General features: G+C 36.4%; 3 protein-coding genes and 1 long non-coding RNA gene across 6 annotated transcripts in view; 2 read left to right on the top strand and 2 right to left on the bottom strand.

The window, feature by feature from the left end:
- The window catches only part of LOC132160320 (uncharacterized), a 219,821-nt gene that overhangs the window by 134,667 nt on the left and 63,910 nt on the right, over positions 1 to 21,244 (bottom strand). The gene's annotated exons all lie outside the window — the stretch shown is intronic.
- The window catches only part of LOC132160359 (uncharacterized), a 62,489-nt gene that overhangs the window by 5,255 nt on the left and 35,990 nt on the right, over positions 1 to 21,244 (top strand). The window lies entirely within an intron of this gene.
- Positions 3,678 to 18,488, bottom strand: LOC132160288 (SLAM family member 5-like). 3 transcript variants are annotated; one of them, XM_059570045.1, is made up of 6 exons: positions 18,077 to 18,488; positions 5,589 to 5,909; positions 5,157 to 5,465; positions 4,386 to 4,508; positions 4,209 to 4,276; positions 3,678 to 3,842 (listed from the first exon to the last, which is right to left on the bottom strand). In XM_059570045.1, the coding sequence occupies exons 2-6, from the start codon at positions 5,869 to 5,871 to the stop codon at positions 3,789 to 3,791; spliced, it is 837 nt and encodes a 278-aa protein (XP_059426028.1). In that variant the 5' UTR covers positions 5,872 to 5,909; positions 18,077 to 18,488; the 3' UTR covers positions 3,678 to 3,788. The 3 variants fall into 3 exon arrangements, with proteins under 3 accessions (XP_059426028.1, XP_059426027.1, XP_059426026.1); XM_059570044.1 differs by lacking the exon at positions 18,077 to 18,488 and adding an exon at positions 6,340 to 6,538 and having other exon boundaries at positions 4,386 to 4,502; XM_059570043.1 differs by lacking the exon at positions 18,077 to 18,488 and adding an exon at positions 6,340 to 6,538.
- On the top strand, positions 7,507 to 9,720 carry LOC132160330 (uncharacterized). Its single transcript, XM_059570099.1, has 4 exons — positions 7,507 to 7,628; positions 8,276 to 8,680; positions 9,061 to 9,132; positions 9,572 to 9,720. The coding sequence occupies exons 1-4, from the start codon at positions 7,583 to 7,585 to the stop codon at positions 9,703 to 9,705; spliced, it is 657 nt and encodes a 218-aa protein (XP_059426082.1). The 5' UTR covers positions 7,507 to 7,582; the 3' UTR covers positions 9,706 to 9,720.

The following is a 21,244-nucleotide window of genomic DNA, read 5'->3' on the forward strand; positions in this document are numbered from 1 at the left end:
AATAACAACCATCAGACATCTGCATGATTTAACAATCACAGCAGTGAACAATACATTGCATTTATTTCTAAAATGATGGCAAAAACAGGTTATGAACTGTTTTGGGTTTGATATGAAGAACATCAGTAGTTTTCAGAAATAACTGCCTGATTTGACTATAAGCTCTTTATATTGGAGAACACATGCATCCAGTGTATTTGTGCAGGTCAGTATATATAAAAACTCTGCTTCATCAATGCAAACATGTAGATTATCTCCTGGCTCAAATCTGAAAAATATTACTGAGACATTAAGATATTATAAACATTAACATCATAGTTTTCTGTAAAGCTGCATTGAAACAATTGCTATTGTAAAAAAGCGCTATAGTAATAAATCTGACTTCACTCGAATTGACTGATATGTCATCTCATACTATTTTATCTGAGATAATCGTGTGTCTGTTATTCAGTATTTCATGGTAAAGTGGTTAGTTAATAATAAAGTCAGACTGTGAGTTTTATATGAAATGGAAAAAGGCATTTTACCACACCATTAGCAAAAAGTAGTATACTTCAAGTATATTTTTTTTAAGTTTACTTAAGTAAAGTTCAAGTATACTTTTAAGTATACTTTATGTAGCAAGTATACAAAGTGTTCTAGTGTTCTAGTAGTATACTTGTAAGTGTACTGTTTCAATACTCCTTGGGACTAAGTCGGCCCACTTTCTAGTATATAAAATATACTTTTAAATATACTTTAAGTATAACAGTAGCAAACTTTGAGTACACAACTAGTTTACCTCGATGTTTGTAGTTTGTACTGCAATTATAATAAAAGTGAACTTGATTTGCTGATAGTTTAATAATTAAATACTTTGTACACTTATACTGCAAGTATACTCTTAAGTTTTCTTTAAGTGAAATTTATATCATACTTTAAGACTACTATGTCCCTATTTAAGTTTGAATTTGTATAAATTTTGTTACATGAATATCTGAGCATGCAAAACATACAAAGAAAGAACAGTGTATCTGCTTGTAAACAAAAACATTTCATTCTAGCTTCATGCATTCTTTTTTTAAACACGTTAATGTGGGTAAGTTACAAAAACAAAGTTGATAGATGCAGGCTATGCACACTTTAACTACACAGAAATCCTGGCAAAATTCCAATCAGGCAACGGATGAGGAGATTTCGCTCAAGAGCAATTGATGACATGGCTGAGAAGAAAATATTTAAGTGTAGGTATTATTATGGTTTTTATGACCTAGATGTACATTTTACCAGTTGTTACCTATACAGTTTATACAAACATTATGGTCATCGACCAGTGATTGATATCACAAACATAATAATAGTGGTTAGACATTGGATTTTGGTTGAAAATGAAAATCGGATTGATGTCTAAATCCAACGACTGTTTGACGTCAAGCTCCAATTTTGGGCAGATGCTGAATTTTGGCTGGAATTAAACACCCCCCCCCCCCCCCCAAAGAAAAAAAAACCATAAAAAACTTTTAAATGCATGGCAGTACACATATTACCAGCTTCACTTATTACTAACCAGTTTGACTTTATTTCTATCAGACGTCTACAGAAGTTCTTTTTGAAAAAAACAGAGGTTTAGATGTTGATGTTTTATATGAAAATGTTTGGTCACCATTATTTTTCATAATCACATCTGGCACCCGTGGAAAGATGATCTGGCCCACATGCAGCGTGGAATGATGGCACTTGGGCGGACCGCTCCTGTTTGCCAGATTTGAGCCACAAGCAGACCATAACAATGCCACATGTCAGCCAGAGTAAAGAAATTAACCAGAACTGGACCTTATCTGAGCCACAAAATCTGTTTATATATTAAATATGAATTTCACCCTTAATAAGCCTGTTAACAAGCAGAATCACTGAAGTAAAGAAAATAACAGAGCAAGAGATAAGCAGAAACACAAGAACTACAACTGACTTCAGCCACAACCTTAGATGAAATCAACTGAAGATATAAGAAGACATTAAATCTCTGGAGATCTCAGCAGAGGAGGATTAAACAACTCCACAAACTGCATTAACAGCTTCACTTATTACTAACCAGATTGACTTTATTTCTGTTGGACATCTACAAAAGTTTTATTGAGAATTAAGAAAGGTTTAACTCTAATGTGTGTCACCATAACAGTGATTAGCGTTTCCATTAGTTGGACTCTTAACTCTTATTTTATCTTTAGTCTTTTTTGGATGCTGTGATGGTGTGTTTGTTAAACGCATTTGCAGCATCAAAGAAAGCTAAAGAGAATTGAGGTCAGGTGATGGCTGTTATCTGTTGATGATTTTATAATCCTCATGAAACAGGCTGATTTGCTAATTTTTTTAAAAATCTAACAATTGTTTCATTAATATATTCACATCACAAACCATGTGTTTCTCCAGCATGAGGTCAAGCAATATTACAACAATCAGTTAGATGTTTTTAACTATTATAAAGAATTCAATATATGATGTCACACACAGACATCAACAATCAGCACATGAATCTCAACAATGGTGACAATCAAAGTACCTTGCTGCAATGCATGCTGGGTATTAGCATAGTACAAAACTCCCAGCATGCATTGCAACATGAATAAATTATGCAGCTGAATTGTCCTATTATTTTTTTTAATTCTAAATATTTGCTTATATTTTGCTGTTGTTTTTGTTGTGACAGTAGCTTTTCAGTGAAGTTCTGAATTGATCAGTTTATCTAAATATTTTTGATTGTAACCATTATTGAGATTCATGTGTTGATTGTTTATATCTGTGTGTGTGTCAGCATAGGTTAAGTTTTTTAAACTCATGTTTGTTAAAAGATCTTAACTGATTGTTATAATCCTGCTGGATCTCATGCGGCAGAAACACAGGGTTTGTAATATGAATGTATTACTGGAACAACATAATTGTTTGATTAAAAAAAAATATCAATGAACCAGTGTACTTCATGATGATTAAAAAAAAAACATCAACAGATAACAACCGACACTTGATATCATGTCACTCTAGCTTTCTTTGAAGCTGCAAATGTGTTTAACAAACACTCCCGTCACAGAAGCCAAAAACCAAACTATATAATAAGAGCCCAATTAAGAGCACAACTAATGGAAACACTAATCACTGTTATGGTGAAACACATTAGAGTAAAACCTCTGTTAATTCTCAATTAAAAAACTTTTGTAGATGTCCAACAGAAATAAAGTCAATCTGGTTAGTAATAAGAGAAGCTGGTAAAGCTGTTTGTGGAGTTGTTTAATCCTCCTATGCTGAGATCTTGAGAGATTTCATGTCTTCTTTTATCTTCAGTTGATTTCATCTAAGGTTGTGGCTGAAGTCAGTTGTAGTTCTTGTGTTTCTGCTCTTCTGTTTTTCTGTTCTCTTCTTTCCTTCAGTGATTCTGCTTGTTAACAGGCTTATTAAGGCTGAAATTACTTTATATTTAATACACACAGATTTTGTGGCTCAGATAAGGTCCAGTTCTTGTTAATTTCTTTACTCTTGGCTGACATATGGCATTGCTATGGCCTGCTTGTGGCTCAGTTCTGGCAAACAGGAGCGGTCCGCCCAAGTGCCATCATTCCACGCTACATGTGGGCCAGATCATCTTTCCATGGGTGCCAGATGTGGGCCGGATCTGGGCCGACACAATGTTGCTATCTGGGCACGTACAATCCCAAAACTCAATCTACATGTTTTCAAGGGCTGAGATGAAACGAGACTCTGAGGTAGTCACAGGAGCTTCCTGTGAAAGTCACAAAGCAGTCCTGATACGTGTCTGATCATCTTCTCTTGGCGATAGGTGCATATTCCACATGATCATCCTCTTTAACATCCTGTAAAAAAAAGAAAGAATGAATATTCAGTCTTATGTATGTCTTTGACATCATGATGTTTTTCAGAAGCATTTTAAGAATCACAAAAGAATGTTCAGTATCTGAAACTGACGATTAGAACTGTGATGACATCAGCTGACAGGAAATACTTCATCAGAGGCTCATTTTGAGCACTGGAAGCATGAACTAAGGTACTTTTTGATCTGTTATCCTTTAGTTACATGGTAAAAGGTTTCTGTGCACTGAATATTGATCCTACGACTTTATACTTCTCTAATATGGAGCAGCTTTGTGCTTTTGGCTCAATTACACAGATGGACACACTGTTGAAATGACACAGATACACACCATTAACTAGTATATTACCGGTTTCGGTGCTTCTCTTTTGTAGAATGTAGGCTCAATGTAAGTGATCTCATCTTCATGAGTCTCAGCTGTTTCAACGATAAAAATAATGGATTAAAACATAGCATTTCTGTGTTTTTAAAGAAGCATTAGTGAGACAACTGAATAGTGCTGCATAGTGTGTGATTTAACACTTACCTTCTTTGTCTGTTTGTCTACATTTCCTGCAAATACAAACTATCACGACTGCAGCAACAATCAGCAGAGATCCAGCAGCAGCAGCAGAAGAGATCAGCACTGTTTTAGATGCTGAGTCTGAAACTATACAGATAGACACTCATTATGGTGATCTATTGAGAAGTGAACATAGTAATATTTTTCTGCTTTATTTAATTGAAAAAGCTTTTAGTTTATTCCAATCTCTACTGTGTCACTTCGCTTGGAGAAGGAACCAGGAGAGTAATGAAGTAAAATATTTTTGTTAAATTCACATGGAGAAACAAACAGATACGGGACATATGAAAGCGGACATTGAACTAAGAACAGAATTCAAAGACAGACACAGGTGAGATAAAGCTGGAATTTATAATAATAATTTTAAATTAATTAAACGGGGAACACTTGGAACTAATAGAACTGAAGACAGGAACAGAAAACATGACCAAATAAAGAAAACAGGAACTAAGGCGTAAAATTGCACTGTATTTTTTTGTTATGATTATTATTATTAAATGCTTTAATTCATTTTAAATCCATTTTTAATCATTTCAAAATGTTATTCTTTGCTTTTGTTGCTTTTTATAAATATTTCACTTTAATTTATGTAAAACTCTTTGGATTACCACTGTGTATGAACTGTGCTATATAAACTAATTTGCCTTGCCTTTTATCAATGTAACCAGCTACAGTCATTTAAATCAACTAAACCCATTTTAATCAAATCTATTATACACATAAGTGCTGCTGTACCTGCACGTGTGTGACAGAGTTTGCTGATGTCCAGATGTGTGGTCTGGTTTGTGATGGGATTGTTGATCACACAGCTGTAGCTGTTTTTCTCCTGATATTCCATCTCCAGAGGTAGAGAGAGACTGATGCTGAGATCAGACACACTGATGCTGGACAATAAACTGTTTCCTTTGTACCAGGAGAGAGTCACATGACCCACATTCACCACTGAACACACCAGTGGACAATTCTGCTGTGATGAAGATGATGATGATGATGATGATGAACAGTTTGAAGAGTTACTGCTGATGACAGGAACAGACAGACGAGCTGAGAAAGATTAGAAACAAACATGTTAAGTGAGATTTTGTGATGTCATTCAGTGAAAACTAAATATTTAGGATGCATTTAATTTTAAAACTATTGCAAATAAAAGACAAATATTTATCTCACCATAGACACTCAGATTAAAACTTTTGCTAACATTTCTGATAATCTGTAGTTGATATAGTCCAGTGTGTTCAGTTCTGGTGTTTGTGATGGTCAGAGATCCAGTTTGATAATCCAGCTTCAGTCTGTCTCTGAATATCCCATCAGGAACATCATCATATACAGTGATACTGCCGGCCATTACATTGATTTCAGCTACTGAAGTGTTTTCAAACCTCCACAGAATCAGATCTTCATCCATTATGTCAGTAAGACCAGAGTGAAGAGTGACTGAATCTCCCTCCATCACTGACACTGACTTCACTTCATAAACACCAAATGTACCTGAAGAGTTTGATCAAAGATGAAAAGGTAAACAATTTTATCGTCTTAACTGCTCTGTATTCAAAAGTGAAATGAAGAACAAAGAGAAAAAAATAATATATGAAAGGATAAATAGATAGACTGGGTTTGGGAGAGAAATCATCATTAATATATATATATATATATATATATATATATATATATATATATATATATATATATATGGATTTGGTGAGCTCATGTGAACAGATTGACTGAATCTGTCCTTAATTTGATCTCCTGCGATCCAATAGATTGTACAATAGTTTTCCTGTTCAATTTCAGAATGTATTTTACTCCGATATAATGAATGCAAATCAATCTTATCACCCTACATAAAAATCAAAGCATGACCTAAATCAGCAAAAACATTAAATAATAATAATAAAAAAACATACCATTTGTAACTTACCATCCAGTTGCCACAAACACAAGCAGAACAAAATGACAACATGAACCATTTTCTCTGAACACTCTTAATATTATAATGAAAATCTATGAAGACAGCTCAGACTTGACAGAAGTGTGATGTAAGTGTGTGTGTGTGTGTGGATCCTCCCCCAACAGCATTCGACCACCCTTCACTGACCACACACTTGGTTTCACTTTAATTACAGATTCAGTATACAGTGGCAGAAAACAATCTCTACAGGCAGATGTTAAATGATTATTGCAGTTTTTTATCATGGGATTTTTTTTTTTACTTAATTTATAATGCTCAGCCTGTGTGGATGTGCTATAGCTATAGTGTCTATGAGTGATGAGTAAGAATAATTGGTTCCTGTAACTCTCAATGGACTGTTTCTCATACATCAGTAAAGGGTTTTTTTTTTGTAAAAAGGAAGTCAAATCGCAAGGTTCTCATTAAAAAAAGGAAATGAAAACACTCTACCCGCCTAACCTACTACTGACCCACACGCATAAACTCGCATCCAGTAAAACACAGCGGGTTTCCATTCAATCTGCTCACACATTTCTTTGAAGATAAACTTGACCACAGAATGTTTCTCTTTGACACAACAACTACGCGCATTGCTGATCGCTTTCATTATCTTTGATAGAAGAAAGAAAGAAAGAAAGAAAGAAAGAACATTTTCTTATGGGCGTGTTTAAATTTAATGTGGTTAAAAAAAATAATATCGTCTGTATTGTGCAACCATAGAGGGGACTGAAAATGTTCTTCACCTTCAAGGCATTTTAACGAAACGAAAGTAAACTTTGCCATAGATTACGTGATTTTCTGAGAAACGAGCCTCAAAACGAAAATGAAACTCTTTATGGATTTAGCCTATGTTTCATAAGTAACATCATTAATAAATTGATCTACAGGTTTAGGCTGGTGCTGGTTTCCCTGAATAACCAGCTGATGAGAGCTCAAACGTTAAAAGCTGACAATAGTTGCACAAGCTAAAAACGGCATACGAGCAGGTGTATGATAGTTTTCAGCAGGGATAACAAATCAAATACAATCAATACACACCCTCCTCCTCTCCTCTCCCCTCTGACATTCCTACAATAATAGCAAGTTACTATCGCTTTCTTTATAGACCAACAGCGGCACCAGCATAACTTGTACCAATGTCCCTTTTTATTTACTTTTCTTTTCTTGTTATTACCGATTTAACTGATTAATCAGGGGAACAAAAGCTGCAATTATGGGAGGCTACCTTGTGCTCACTTTGTTTGTTTTTCTTTTTGATGGTAAGTCATTTGAATTAAATTGCATGTGATATTTTCTTAATAATAAATGTCTCTCTCTCTCTCTCTCTCTGTCTCTTTCTACACTGTGTATAGGTTAGTAGAAAATCTAAATTTAAATAAGCTTAAGCGAGGGTAGCGTTTCCGAGCGGTCTAACTCCAAGTAAGCACCGACTGCAAGTACACCCGGCTGCAGCCTGCAGATCGAGGCGGGGCTGCACCTGGGGCGTGGTTGCACGTGCAGCGGGAGCGGGATGTTGCTGCTCAGTCCGTATTCGAATGTATTCACTGTCACTTTCACTGTCACTTTCAATTTAACTCACCAATTGAGAATACACTCTAAACATAATAGTCAAACAGAAAACTAAAGTTTTGCTTTAATACTCAAAGAAATGATTCCAGCCTCTTTTTCACGTGACCACTTCACTAATATGACTTTCAGTGGTTGACTAAACAGATGATAAAGTGTTCAAGTAGTTAATGTATTAATATCTGCGGTTATCTTACCTCACATTTCTTTTCACCATGAAAAATGTAGAACAGTAAATCCCATCTTCTGTGATTATATTCGCCGAAATCATCTTTTGCCATTTAAACAACAAACAGTTAAAGTTAAGAAGGTCAAAAATATAGTTTGTCACTGTCTCCAGGTCTGGTTGCTGACACATCTGGATTGAACTTGTTGTCAGTGATTGAGGGACACAATGTCACTTTAAGCACAGGTGTTACCAAACAACAACGTGACAAGATGCTGTGGTATTTCAACAATACTCTGATAGCTCTGATCAATGGAGAGCCCAGTAAGAGTTGTCTGTATTATGGTGTTGGAGGGATATTCAGAGACAGACTGGAAGTGGACTATGAGTCTGGATCTCTGATCATCACAGACATCACAACTGAACACACTGGACGTTATGAAGCAAATTTCATCCAAAGCAAGAGCACGGGAACCAGCCAAAGCTTGAACCGAAACAGCAAGTGTGATGGCACAAAAATCACCAGAAAAATGAGCAACATCGGCGAAACCATAAAAACTTTAAGTGTTTCTGTCACTGGTGAGTATTATTCAGTCATTCAGGGATCCATTCACTCACATGCTGCATTTTACAAACAAATATGGTTCAACTCAGCAAATCTTTGAATGTGGACATTTAGATGGTATTAAAAATATTATCATTTGGTCCTCTAAGACTTTTTATCAGAAATAAAATTAGAATTGATCACTTTGACTAGTGATGTTCCTTATTCCACAATAACAGCCGATATTAGAAACAGGACGCTGTAGGTGGTTTGTTCCCTGTTTGGAAAGGTTTTCCTGCAGCTATAAAATAAATAGAAATGTCTTTAGAAAAATTGTTGAATTAAAAATAATACTAAATAAAAATAATTGTGTTTTTTTATTATTTATTCATTATCATTCCCTTGTGTTTTCCAGCCTTTCTCTCTAGAACTGACAAACCCAACGTAGTATCAAACAATCGGGACAAGAAACAAGAGCATGAAAGCAGTATGTTTTCTCCTCCCTTCCTCCTCCTTTATTTACAATAGATCGCAGAACAAATACTAGTTCATTTATAAAGGCACATTGTTCTAAAGAGTGACCGCCTCCAACATATTCCTCCCATATTGATCTCTGTCAGTTATATTCAGGTTTGTCAGCAATGATTTTATTGTTAGTATTATTACTGTTATTTTACATATAATGTTATTTATTTTTAACTGATTGTAATCTTAAATATCTTATTTGAAATATATCAATCAAAAGATTTAGCAATATATATATATTAGTATTTAATAAGCAATAATTTCAGAAATTTAAACCGAGGAATTAGTCTTTCAGATCTCTAATGGATCTTTGAGAGGGTCCATAAAGAGAATATATCCAGTGAATACTGTACAACAGACTGTCAGATTCACTCACACTAATGTCTCTTTTCTTAATTCAGGTCTGTCTTTAGGTCTTATAGCTGGAATATTTGTTGGTGTGTTGCTGCTAGCTACAGCTGCTGTTCTTGGTGTGATTTGCTATATCTGCAGGAGATCTAGCAAGGGCAAGTATCACCTACAGATAAGATTTTGACAGGAAAACCATCTCTATTAAGCAAAATTAGTGTTTAATTGTCTGTGCGGTTTTTTTTTAACAGAAAACATTGAGAAAAACAAGTTTGAGCAGCTGCTGAAAGTCCCTATTTGAGGTAAGACACTGCATTATTGTACATTGAAAAAACAAAATGTATTGAACTTGCAATCAATTTATTTTAGTTATATTTAAATGAACAAATTTAGTTGACTAACTTTCAACATTATTTTTATTTAAATGTAGCTAAAATTTAGGTATATGGATTAATAAATGCCTTCCGAAGTGAAGCAATGCATTTTTGTAAGAAAAATATCCATATTTACAACTTTTATAAACGTTAATCTCTGAAGTAGCATCCATCTAATGATGTAGGCCAGGGGTCGGCAACCTACAGCACGTGTGCCAACAGTGGCACGTAGAGGGATGATCGCTGGCACACGTGTGATAGCGAAAACTGACGTACATTCTGAGGTAATAACTTCTCATAGTCACACAGCCTGATAGGAGCTATAAATAATTTGTTACTGGTGTTCTGTTTTGCTTTATCCTCTGCGCTTCCACGTTTGTCACTCCCGTATTCGTCATTGCGTTTGCCCACATCCTACGTCATCCAGTGGACAGCACTCTCTTGAACGTGCGCACGACAGGTAGCAAGTTGTAAATATGGATATTTTTCTTACAAAAATGCATTGTGCCACTTCAGAGGGCCTTTATTAACCCCTCTCGGAGCTGTGTGGACTTCTTTTATAATGGATTGGTTCAGTCCTTTTGGACATTAAATTCTGGGCTACCATCCACTCCCATTATAAAGCTTGGAAGAGCCAGGATGTTTTTAAATATAACTCTGATTGTATTTGCCTGAAAGAAAAATGTCATATACACATGGCTTGAGGATGAGTAAATCATGGAGTAATTTTCATTTTTGGGTGAACTATTCCTTTAATATAACGTAATTTATGTCGCCATTTCACGTCATCAAAATAAATGTTGATCCATATTACAGTCCAACATATGTATAAAACAATGTGGATTTTTTAAATAATGCAAGTCTTTCATGGGTTTTCTACTACACATTTCAGTGAGACTCATGTATATTACATTAAGGCATACACGCCTTAATACCCAGGGTTCTCTTTAATCCTGTTAACTTGATGACAGATGTGATGATTAAAAAATAATTATTATAAATAAATAAACTGTTAACATTGTTTATTTCTTACTATTTTTTTTCTGTGATTTATTGTTTTCTTACAGAACGACAAAGTCTAGCGAATTGACAAGATTGCAAGAGGAACTGGCCCACCTTTTAGAAAATGGATTTCTATTAGGGATGCACCAGTACCAGTTTTCCATAACCAATCTGATGCCAATACCAAATTAATAAACACCTTGACATATTCAAATATAAGGAGAACAATTTAGTGGGCCGAAAAGTGAACCAAATCTTGTATCATGTTAATTAAAAATACAAATGACTATTTATATTCTTATAAAATTATGACAAATTCCTGTAAAATATTATACTATAAATTAAAATATATTTGTTTAAGATATGCTTTTTAATAGGATAGATAAGACAGAATTAGATAAGATAAAGACACAGCATTATATAATGTTTTAATATTATAAATATTATTTATAAATAGATGATTATATTTTACAGTAAAATCTTGATTAAAGTTTTATTATTATAAATTATTATTATTATTATAAATAATAATAGCTATTTTTATCACTTGTAGTTATAAACAGTCACTTGGAATTATGAATTTGATTTACTTTAAAAAAAAAACACAGTTTATTTTTCTTTTTGCATTTATCGTACACTAAGAAAAAGCCGCTCCATGTGCAAGTTATAAAATGTCAATGAATATAAAATGTCATAAATAAAAATATATACGTAAAACATTACCTTGTCATTGTGTTTTATAATTTATACAGATAATAAAAGAAATAATCATATTTGAATAATATATTATGTCATGTATTACTTACATTAGTGCTTCCTCATTAACATATCATATATATATATATATACATATTGTATTACATAGTGTATCTAAGGCTCGCTGAAGTGAACTAACTCTGGAACAGAAGCTGTCTGTGAATAAACTGTTTAAATGCTGTAAAAAATTTACGTGTAGACCAAATAAGAGCTGTAAAAATCTCCCTCCTGATTATATGGGCAGGGGCGGATTAAGGTTGTCAGGGGCCCCTAGGCTGCTCTTTGTGTGATCCCCCCATCCCCCCCCCCCCCACACACACACTCCCCCACTAAAAAAGTATATGGTCCATACGTAACTACGGTGATTACAGTGTTTTCTTTACATTCCTTCAAGTGGTGGGCCACAACAGTAAGACAATTACCACCACACCACGTATAGGTAAAATGAAAAATTTAACATTACAAACAAACCACAAATACAAACAAGGCTCAGTGCTTAGAATTAACCATTTAATTATGATCAAGAAACACTGGCAGTACAACCAAAACATAAACAGAGGTGTAAGTGGAAAGAATGTCAGATAGTATTATCTGCCACCACAGCCCCCAAACAAATGTAACTATAAACATCAAAGCAACAAAATACCTTTACATTTCAACACATTTCACATTTCAACTCTCATCACTTGCTGTTGTCTCTCTCTCATCACTTGCTGTTGTCTCTCTCTCTCATCACTTGCTGTTGTCTCTCTCTCTCTCTCATCACTTGCTGTTGTCTCTCTCTCATCACTTGCTGTTGTCTCTCTCTCTCTCATCACTTGCTGTTGTCTCTCTCTCTCTCTCATCACTTGCTGTTGTCTCTCTCTCATCACTTGCTGTTGTCTCTCTCTCTCATCACTTGCTGTTGTCTCTCTCTCATCACTTGCTGTTGTCTCTCTCTCTCTCTCATCACTTGCTGTTTTCTCTCGCTCTCTCTCATCACTTGCTCACTTGCTGTTGTCTCTCTCTCATCACTTGCTGTTGTCTCTCTCTCTCTCTCATCACTTGCTGTTTTCTCTCGCTCTCTCTCATCACTTGCTCACTTGCTGTTGTCTCTCTCTCATCACTTGCTGTTGTCTCTCTCTCTCTCTCATCACTTGCTGTTGTCTCTCTCTCTCTCTCATCACTTGCTGTTGTCTCTCTCTCATCACTTGCTGTTGTCTCTCTCTCATCACTTGCTGTTTTCTCTCGCTCTCTCTCATCACTTGCTCACTTGCTGTTGTCTCTCTCTCATCACTTGCTGTTGTCTCTCTCTCTCTCTCATCACTTGCTGTTGTCTCTCTCTCATCACTTGCTGTTGTCTCTCTCTCTCTCATCACTTGCTCACTTGCTGTTGTCTCTCTCTCATCACTTGCTGTTGTCTCTCTCTCATCACTTGCTGTTGTCTCTCTCTCATCACTTGCTGTTGTCTCTCTCTCTCTCATCACTTGCTGTTGTCTCTCTCTCATCACTTGGTGTTGTCTCTCTCATTTAAATTTTTTCTTTCTTGATTTTCTGGCAGAGAAGTCCTTAATGAGGCCGGAAAAATTATGTCTAACCTGTCTTTGATGTTTCTGCACAAGTTCAGCAGACAGTGGTTCGGGTTTGTTCCGATCAGAGCTCGTGAGCGGAGAGCGCATTTCTGAATATTCCGCTTGCTCATTCCGCTCAGGGTCGCTCGCTCAACCCAGAATGGCCTGCAGGCTGCAAATATGTGGAATATGGGCTGCCTCCGACTAAAGTTTTTTCTAGTCGACAAGTAGTTGTTCATTTAAGCCATTCGTGGACAAATCGCCCCTTTACATTAATTTAATTACTTACCAGATAGATGAGCGTTTACATAATATAGCCGCACTCAAGCGCACGACCACAAGAAGACATGTATGAATTATTTATTAATAAACTGGTGTTTTATGTGTCGCAGCAAAGATGAAGTTGATGTATGGAAGCAAAATAATGACTTATGTCTTTGAAACAAAAAAGCATGCTGAATAGCACTAACTGAAAAATAATGCATTGAATTAACAGTTCTTGCATTTTAATGCCTTGAATTTCCAGGGCTTGCATTGTTAGGTCCTGAAATTTTATATAGTTGTTCATTTAAGCTGTGAATATTTCAATTAAAAATATTTCACACACCTTTTCATAATTAAAAAATCAATCATTCATATTCACGTTCCAGAATTCACTTCCAAAATATTAAATCGGTTAAAAATACGATGTATAATATTCAACAGGCAAATTTCGGTCCGTTTTATTTCACTTTCCAAATTCGCTTCCACAAATTCAGTGGTTAAAATTCGGCAGATAATTCGCCCTTCCACATCCGGGAGCTGCAGGAATAGCAGTAGAGCACAGAGGCATGATCTCTATCTACTGTCAGTCGCTCACCAGCAGGTGGTGCAAGCGGCTGTTAAATAAGGCCAAAGCAACAGGTGGATTAAGTAATACAGTTACAAAAACTGATCTGCAGAAATTAAGCAAGCGCTAAGTAGAATGTTTGATTATCGGGGCATGTGGAAAAGCTGATTGTGCGTATGTTTATTTCAACCTCTTTGCTGTTACCAAGTAAGCAGCTATGATCAGCAGTTCCTTCATCTTGGCTGAGCTTTCAACGTTGTTACGGGAAAGGATGAAGCTGAATGTTTGGTTCTTGTCACATGACATGCGTTGCGCTTGAGATGTTTTTAACTCGATGCTGTTCGGACGCGCCTGGAAAAAACGGGCGCGTCGCACCGCGTGCGCATCGCGACCTCGTCGCTTCCATTATGAGCGCGCATACCGCGCGCCTACATTGGAAATAACAACCTTGAGCATGCAAAAGACGCGATATGTGAACGCCCCCTAAGAACTGCGGTCTTCTACAGTACTTCAAATATGCCGTGGAGAGTCACAGAAAGTGACCAAATTCAAGAACATTGTTGCAGCATCTCTCATGCAACGAATAAACACCGCTAACTTGGAGAATACAGTGAAAACTCCTCTTCTCGCGTCTGCCCTAGACCCTCGGCACAAACATCTCAGGTTTCTCGATGAAAACATAAGAGAATTAAGAAAAAAAACTTTATTTGAACATTATCAGAACATTTTCCTTGATGCAAGTGGTGCGGATGCAGCCGCTGTCACCAACGATGAAGAGGATGCAATAACTCGTAGGAAAAGGCTGAGCCAGTACTTCAGCGATGATTACAGAGAGTCCAGCCGAGACGAGTGGGAACAGTTCTTGCTGGAGCCATGTATTCCATGTATTCCACCAGATGAGGATCCCATTCAGTGGTGAAACGAAAACACGAAGCGCTTCACAAAACGTATTCGCTTAGCACAGCGTTATTGTGAGTCCCGACAACGTCTGTGCGTCAGAGCGCGTTTTCTCCGCGGCTGGCCTTATTGTTAACAGACTAAGGAGCCGACTTTCCCCCAATCATGTTTACATGCCCGTATTTCTTAACAAGAACATTTGAAACAATAGAAAAAAAAGATTTGCTGACAGTTTAAAAGTTAAGTGTACAATAGCCTAATTGCTGCAGGCTGCTTTACGTTTTTTCTTTGTTCACTTATTATTATTATTTTGCTTTTAATCGGTACTTTTATTTGTTTGCACGCATTGTTAAAGGTTTTCAGCTACAAAACACGATGTGTAATGTTCAAGCTTATTGTGTGTAAGCTTGTTCAAAATGACGAAAACAAATGTTGCTGAAAAATGTCTGACTCATTAAACTTAATTTAAATAAACGAATATTCGAATATTCTTTTTTTTGTGAGCTCAAATAGTCTAATGTGATATTTGTGGAAAACGCCCATCCCTAGTAAGTCAGTCTTGTATCTAGCAATGTACTACAACTGTTGGAACATGAAAACCCTTTCCAGGGATCTTTAATATGTAAATGATTGTATACTGTAAATATATGAAGGGAGGTATTGGCAAAATCTCACCTGTAGAAAATCACTATGAGAAATACAAGATTAAGAATTTGACTGTGTTATTTAGAATTTTAATTAAAACACATTGGACCTTTTAACCCAGTCAGTGGAATTGTCAGACGGTCCCTTGGGTGCGGTAGCACGTCAATAATTTCTTCAGTTTACATTTTCAGAATATACCTAGATTGTTTTTAACTCATTTTTTTATGTTAATATAAATTGGTTGCATATTGTTAAAACTAATCATGGTATTGATATCCTTGTGTGACTGTCGACTTTATAGACCAGTGGTAATGGAAATCAATTATAAAGAAAATGCAGTGCATTGGATTCTTTTTGATCCCATTTGCTTGCCTGTATATAGTTTGCATAATCATCAATAAAATCTATTCTGAGATCTGAGGTCTTATATCAAAGTATTAATTGATTGAGAAGCGTTACTTGTCATTGGGGAATCCTGGAGTGTGACGTGAGGGGATCCCCAGTATTACAGCACAGCGACGCACAAGCCATGACACAAAGTTAGGCAAACTAAACAACCGAAAGCAATATATGTCTTCCTTAGATGTAATGTTAGTTCTGTAATTCAGCGTTGGGTAAAACACCATAATAATCTCCTTTGAATGCTGCTTACTTGGTAACAGAAAAGAGGTTGAAATAAACATACGCACAATCAGCTTTTCCACATGCCCCGATAATCAAAACTTCTACCTAGCGCTTGCTTAATTTCTGCAGATCAGTTTTTGTAACTGTATTACTTAATCCACCTGTTGCTTTGGCCTTATTTAACAGCCGCTTGCACCACCTGCTGGTGAGCGACTGACAGTAGATAGAGATCATGCCTCTGTGCTCTACTGCTATTCCTGCAGCTCCCGGATGTGGAAGGGCGAATTATCTGCCGAATTTTAACCACTGAATTTGTGGAAGCGAATTTGGAAAGTGAAATAAAACGGACCGAAATTTGCCTGTTGAATATTATACATCGTATTTTTAACCGATTTAATATTTTGGAAGTGAATTCTGGAACGTGAATATGAATTATTGATTTTTTTAATTATGAAAAGGTGTGTGAAATATTTTTAATTGAAATATTCACAGCTTAAATGAACAACTATATAAAATTTCAGGACCTAACAATGCAAGCCCTGGAAATTCAAGGCATTAAAATGCAAGAACTGTTAATTCAATGCATTATTTTTCAGTTAGTGCTATTCAGCATGCTTTTTTGTTTCAAAGACATAAGTCATTATTTTGCTTCCATATTGATGATGCGGTCTCGCCATGAACGCCAGAGAGAAATGCACAATTCATATTACATATTCAGAGTGTAGGCTAGCCTATTTATTTTAGTTTTGAATATTTTCGTTTAAAAGTAGACATTTCAAACTTTCTATAATAGATAGCCTATATTTCTCAAATCTGTGAAGCACAAGCTGAGTTTCGGCGCCCTCCAGTTCACATGCGATGCAAGTGATCGTGCCGGCGCATTATTACACTGTCTGCTATATATTTGCTTGTTATTTAATAAATACAAGCAATTTGTTGATAAAACAATTAAGATACAATTTATACAAAACGAAAATCTTGTAAAAAAGAGACTACAAAACAAAACTTAATGAAGTGGTCAAAATGTTTTACCCATGTCTCCAGACATATTGCACATCTCATGATGTATCATATCTTTCTCATGCTGCATGCTCACTTTCATAATCAACATTGATTAAATTAAAAAACATAATTACATCACATATTTTCCAACCCAGCCCTCGGCCCTGTTGCATCAGTCGTTGTTTAGGTATCTTAAACGCGCACGTACAGTCTCGGAGTCATCGCTGCAACCAGGAGATGAAGAGAGCTGAGATCCACATCATCACCTACATCTTCTTCTCTGCCACCCCAGGATGCTAGCGCGACCAGCGCCATTGCTAGGAAGGGCGCCAGCGCCTCTGTCCTCAGCACCTCTGCCTCGCGAGTGGATGATAGCCCTGGCCCCTGAAGACGCCTAGCAATGGTTTAACCTTTAGTTAAGTCATACCTTAAGAGTCTTCGTAGCGCGCTAAGAGACAACATTATCGGGAAACGCTGCCCAGGAATGATGCTTATGATGTGTAATGGAGATTCCAAAGCGCTCTTCTTTGGTCAGAACCACTGAGAGCGATCGCGGATAGGTCCGTCCTATGCACCGAATCTTTTTTACAATGCAACAAAATATTTAAAGAGCATCAAGCTATTAAAATCTATATATAGTCACAGATAATTTAACAGTATATTAGTCAGTATTTTTATTAGGTTAAACAGTGATTAGATAATGTTTTTAAAACTGGATTCCTGGAAAAAAAAAAATGTCTGGCCAATCCGAGGCCCCCTGAACACGTGGGGCCCCTAGGCTGCAGCCTATGTAAGCCTGTGCATTAATCTGCGCCAGTATATGGGGATATAAGGGATGATATCCAACCCCAAAATTAAAATAGTGTCATCATCAATTACCCCGTGTCGTTCCAAACCCGTAAAACTATTGTCACTATTGTTCATCTTCGGAACACAATTTAAGATTTTTTGGATGAAAACCAGAAGGCTTGAGGGTGTCTCATAAACTGCCAAGTAAGTAACACTGTCAAGGTCCAGAAAAGTATGAAAAGCATAGTCAAAATAGTCCATCTGCCTCCAGTGATTGAACCGTAATGTTATGAAGCGACGAGAATACTTTTTGTACACGAAGAAAACAAAAATAACGACTTTATTCAACAATCCATCTCGTGTCTCTTCAGAACACCGTAGCGGCATTTTGGCAAATCTCAAATCTGAGCTGTACGCAGATGGCGTATGAGCCGCGCGACAAGGATGCATTGTTTACGTGTATTTACGCTTTAGTTTGAATGAAAACAGTGCGACAGCGCAGCGAGGCTGACACAGAAGAGCATACGTTACACCTCCTGCGATTTGCCTAAATAGTGCTACGCTGATTTGGAGAGACAAAGAGGAGAGTAATTGTTGAATAAATATGGAGGTAGTAGCTTGACTTGAGAGGTTGAAAATCTGAATGTGAGAACTGCATTTGTATTTGTAAACTGAAATTAATAGTCACAGCTCTGATGTGAAAAGCTGAATCTTTCAATTTGCCCACACACTGATCAAAACACACGTGTTTTGAATTGGGAGTTGTTGATTAATAGTTACAAATATGTAGAATGACATTCACAAAAAGAATAACGTTACACAAATGTTTACGACATATTTACTTTTGCACTTTTCTTCAGTTTCGCTGCACAAGGTACTTACAATCTCTCATATCTGGCAGTACAAGGCCAAATCCGAGCACTTTGACTTTGCTAGTCTTTTTGTCTTTTTGCAAAATTCCTGTTGAAAAGCTCACTTGTGCACTTGAGCTGGGGGCGGGGCTTTGGTGCGAATGAAGACATTTTATTGGTCGATGGCTGACCAATGAACAATGCAAGCCATTGCGATTTGCCAAGAAAGAAATGTTTTTTATGCATATGTATCAGTTATTTGTAAAACACTGCAAACTATTTAACTATTTTCACTGAATATCCTTAGCTTTTACAGGATTTTAAGACACTGCATTCATTGTGTCATTCAGGTATTATCTGGTAGACAAATATGTCTGTGAGACTCCCTGTTTTCATCCAAAATATCTTAAAATGAGTTCTGAAGATGAACAAAGCATTTATGGGTTTGGAACGACATGAAGTGATTCATGACAAAATTTGCATTTTGTGGGGGAGTATCCCTTTAATCTACATACGAAAAAATGATAATTTTATGTCAATAATGGTAAGTTAAAAAGTTTTGCGGAAAATTACTGTAAGTGCAATTTTGGTCTTTAAATTGTTATGTACATATATGTCCAGTAGGGGTCACTCTTGGTTTATTGTTAACAAAATATGAGAGGGAACCTTCTTTTAGGTAAGGAAAGGTGCACACAGGCTGTTTGTACCACGCTATGCAAGTCGTTGTAAAGGTGAAGGACTGGTGGATTTACTGACTGCTTGTTTGCATTCTTGCCTGAATGGAAATGAAGAAACTTGCAACAATGAGCATTTCAACATCTTGTGTGGACAATAGTACTCCAAGCGTGCACGTCCATTTACAAGCTCTGTCCAGCATCCCTCGAGCTGCTTAAAGTATTAGATTTGGCCACTTACCATTACCATTCATCCTGGATTTATAGTTTATGGCTTTTATAACACAGCTAAAACAGTGTATCAAGAAAATACTGCAAAACAACAAAGAACACATTATGAAAATAAGAAAAACCATGTATTGACAGAAATAAATGGCAGTATTCGCTTAAGTCTGACGTCACGTAGCAGCGCTTCCGTGTCCAAACACTCTATCAGTTACCACAAGAAAACAACAAAAGGTGCTAATATAAACTCACAATGTGATAGAATACTAGCGAAAAAGTTATAATATTAACCTTTAACTCCATACCGAAGTCCCAGATAGCCAGACAATGAAAATATAAATATAAAAAAATATATACAAATTATTTGGGACGCTGTGAGCACGGAGACTGTAGTGTACACCGTAAGTTTGAAAGCGTTTAGCTTAAATGATTAACATGAATAAACAGTGCTCATAAACGGCTGCTGAGGTGAGAAGGGTATTCCTGCACAACCGGAGGCTGCAGTTTCAGGACCGCAACTCTTGGACCGCAGCTTTTTGGACCCTAGTTTTTTTGTGACAGCGCCACCTAACGTACTGGATCAACACTAATTAAAGATGGACGACGTGGACAGCAATCAGACGGTGAGTACCGTTATTTAATTAAGTTTTATTTTATAACGTTTAAACGGTGCAAAGTTTACATAGCTGAGTGTGGACGGAGGAGCTGAACACGCAGCGCAGGATGAAGCTCAATGAAACCTCTATTGCAGGTATGATAAATAATAATGATGATGTATGTGGGATGATAGAGTAGGGTTCAACAAGGAAACATAGTTAATGGTCCATTTGTGAAAGAAGGAAGAGGAAATCATTTTAAACCTCAGACTTATCACCCAAGGTTAATTTGCCATCCAACACAGTAGGTGGCGATAATGCTCCTTTGGAGTTAATCGCCATTAAACAAGAAGAAGAAGAAGAAGTTTACATAGTGAGAACTGCTAACTATGAATTAATAATAATTCCCACCAAATTAAGAATTTGTGAGCTAGTTTTATTAATTACTACGACATTAATTCGTGGCCATGATTTCATAAATCCTTGTTGAATTTTAATGACGAAGTATTATAAGTGAATCTAGCCTGCACATTAATTAAACTTATCAGATGACAAGAGCATGGTTGATGTAAGGTTTGTAAGATTCACCTGCAGCTTAATGTATTATTGTGAATACTCTAAAATATATTTCATAATTCAACTGCACTGACTGCCTATTTGCAGTATGTGTTAGCCTGTTGTTTTGGCATTGTTTTGCAATGAGGAATGAGGCGTTTGGCAATTTTAATAGCTTGTTACAATTTGGCCTAATCTGCAGGTCTACTCCACATACAGTCCATTGATATCATGTGTTAGTTTCTGTCATGTTCTGCATGGCCAATTTGAAGTGATTTTATGGATTTGGTTAGGCTCATTGTAGGACAGATGAAAAAGGCACTAGGGATATTTTCATGATCTCAAAATATTCTCTTT

This window comes from Carassius carassius, chromosome 16 (genome assembly GCF_963082965.1).
Source record: "Carassius carassius chromosome 16, fCarCar2.1, whole genome shotgun sequence".
Lineage (NCBI taxonomy): Eukaryota > Metazoa > Chordata > Actinopteri > Cypriniformes > Cyprinidae > Carassius > Carassius carassius.

What these genes read in the sequence shown, in the direction of transcription:
- LOC132160288 (XM_059570043.1), bottom strand. Translation starts at nt 6,388, where the DNA reads ATGGTTCATGTTGTCATTTTGTTCTGCTTGTGTTTGTGGCAACTGGAT. An exon ending in TTTTAATCTGAGTGTCTATG is followed by an intron (nt 5,466 to 5,588) that starts GTGAGATAAATA and finishes AATCTTTCTCAG; the next exon opens with CTCGTCTGTCTGTTCCTGTC. An exon ending in TAGACAAACAGACAAAGAAG is followed by an intron (nt 4,277 to 4,385) that starts GTAAGTGTTAAA and finishes TCGTTGAAACAG; the next exon opens with CTGAGACTCATGAAGATGAG.
- LOC132160330 (XM_059570099.1), top strand. Translation starts at nt 7,583, where the DNA reads ATGGGAGGCTACCTTGTGCTCACTTTGTTTGTTTTTCTTTTTGATG. An exon ending in GTTTGTTTTTCTTTTTGATG is followed by an intron (nt 7,629 to 8,275) that starts GTAAGTCATTTG and finishes CACTGTCTCCAG; the next exon opens with GTCTGGTTGCTGACACATCT. An exon ending in GAAACAAGAGCATGAAAGCA is followed by an intron (nt 9,133 to 9,571) that starts GTATGTTTTCTC and finishes TTCTTAATTCAG; the next exon opens with GTCTGTCTTTAGGTCTTATA.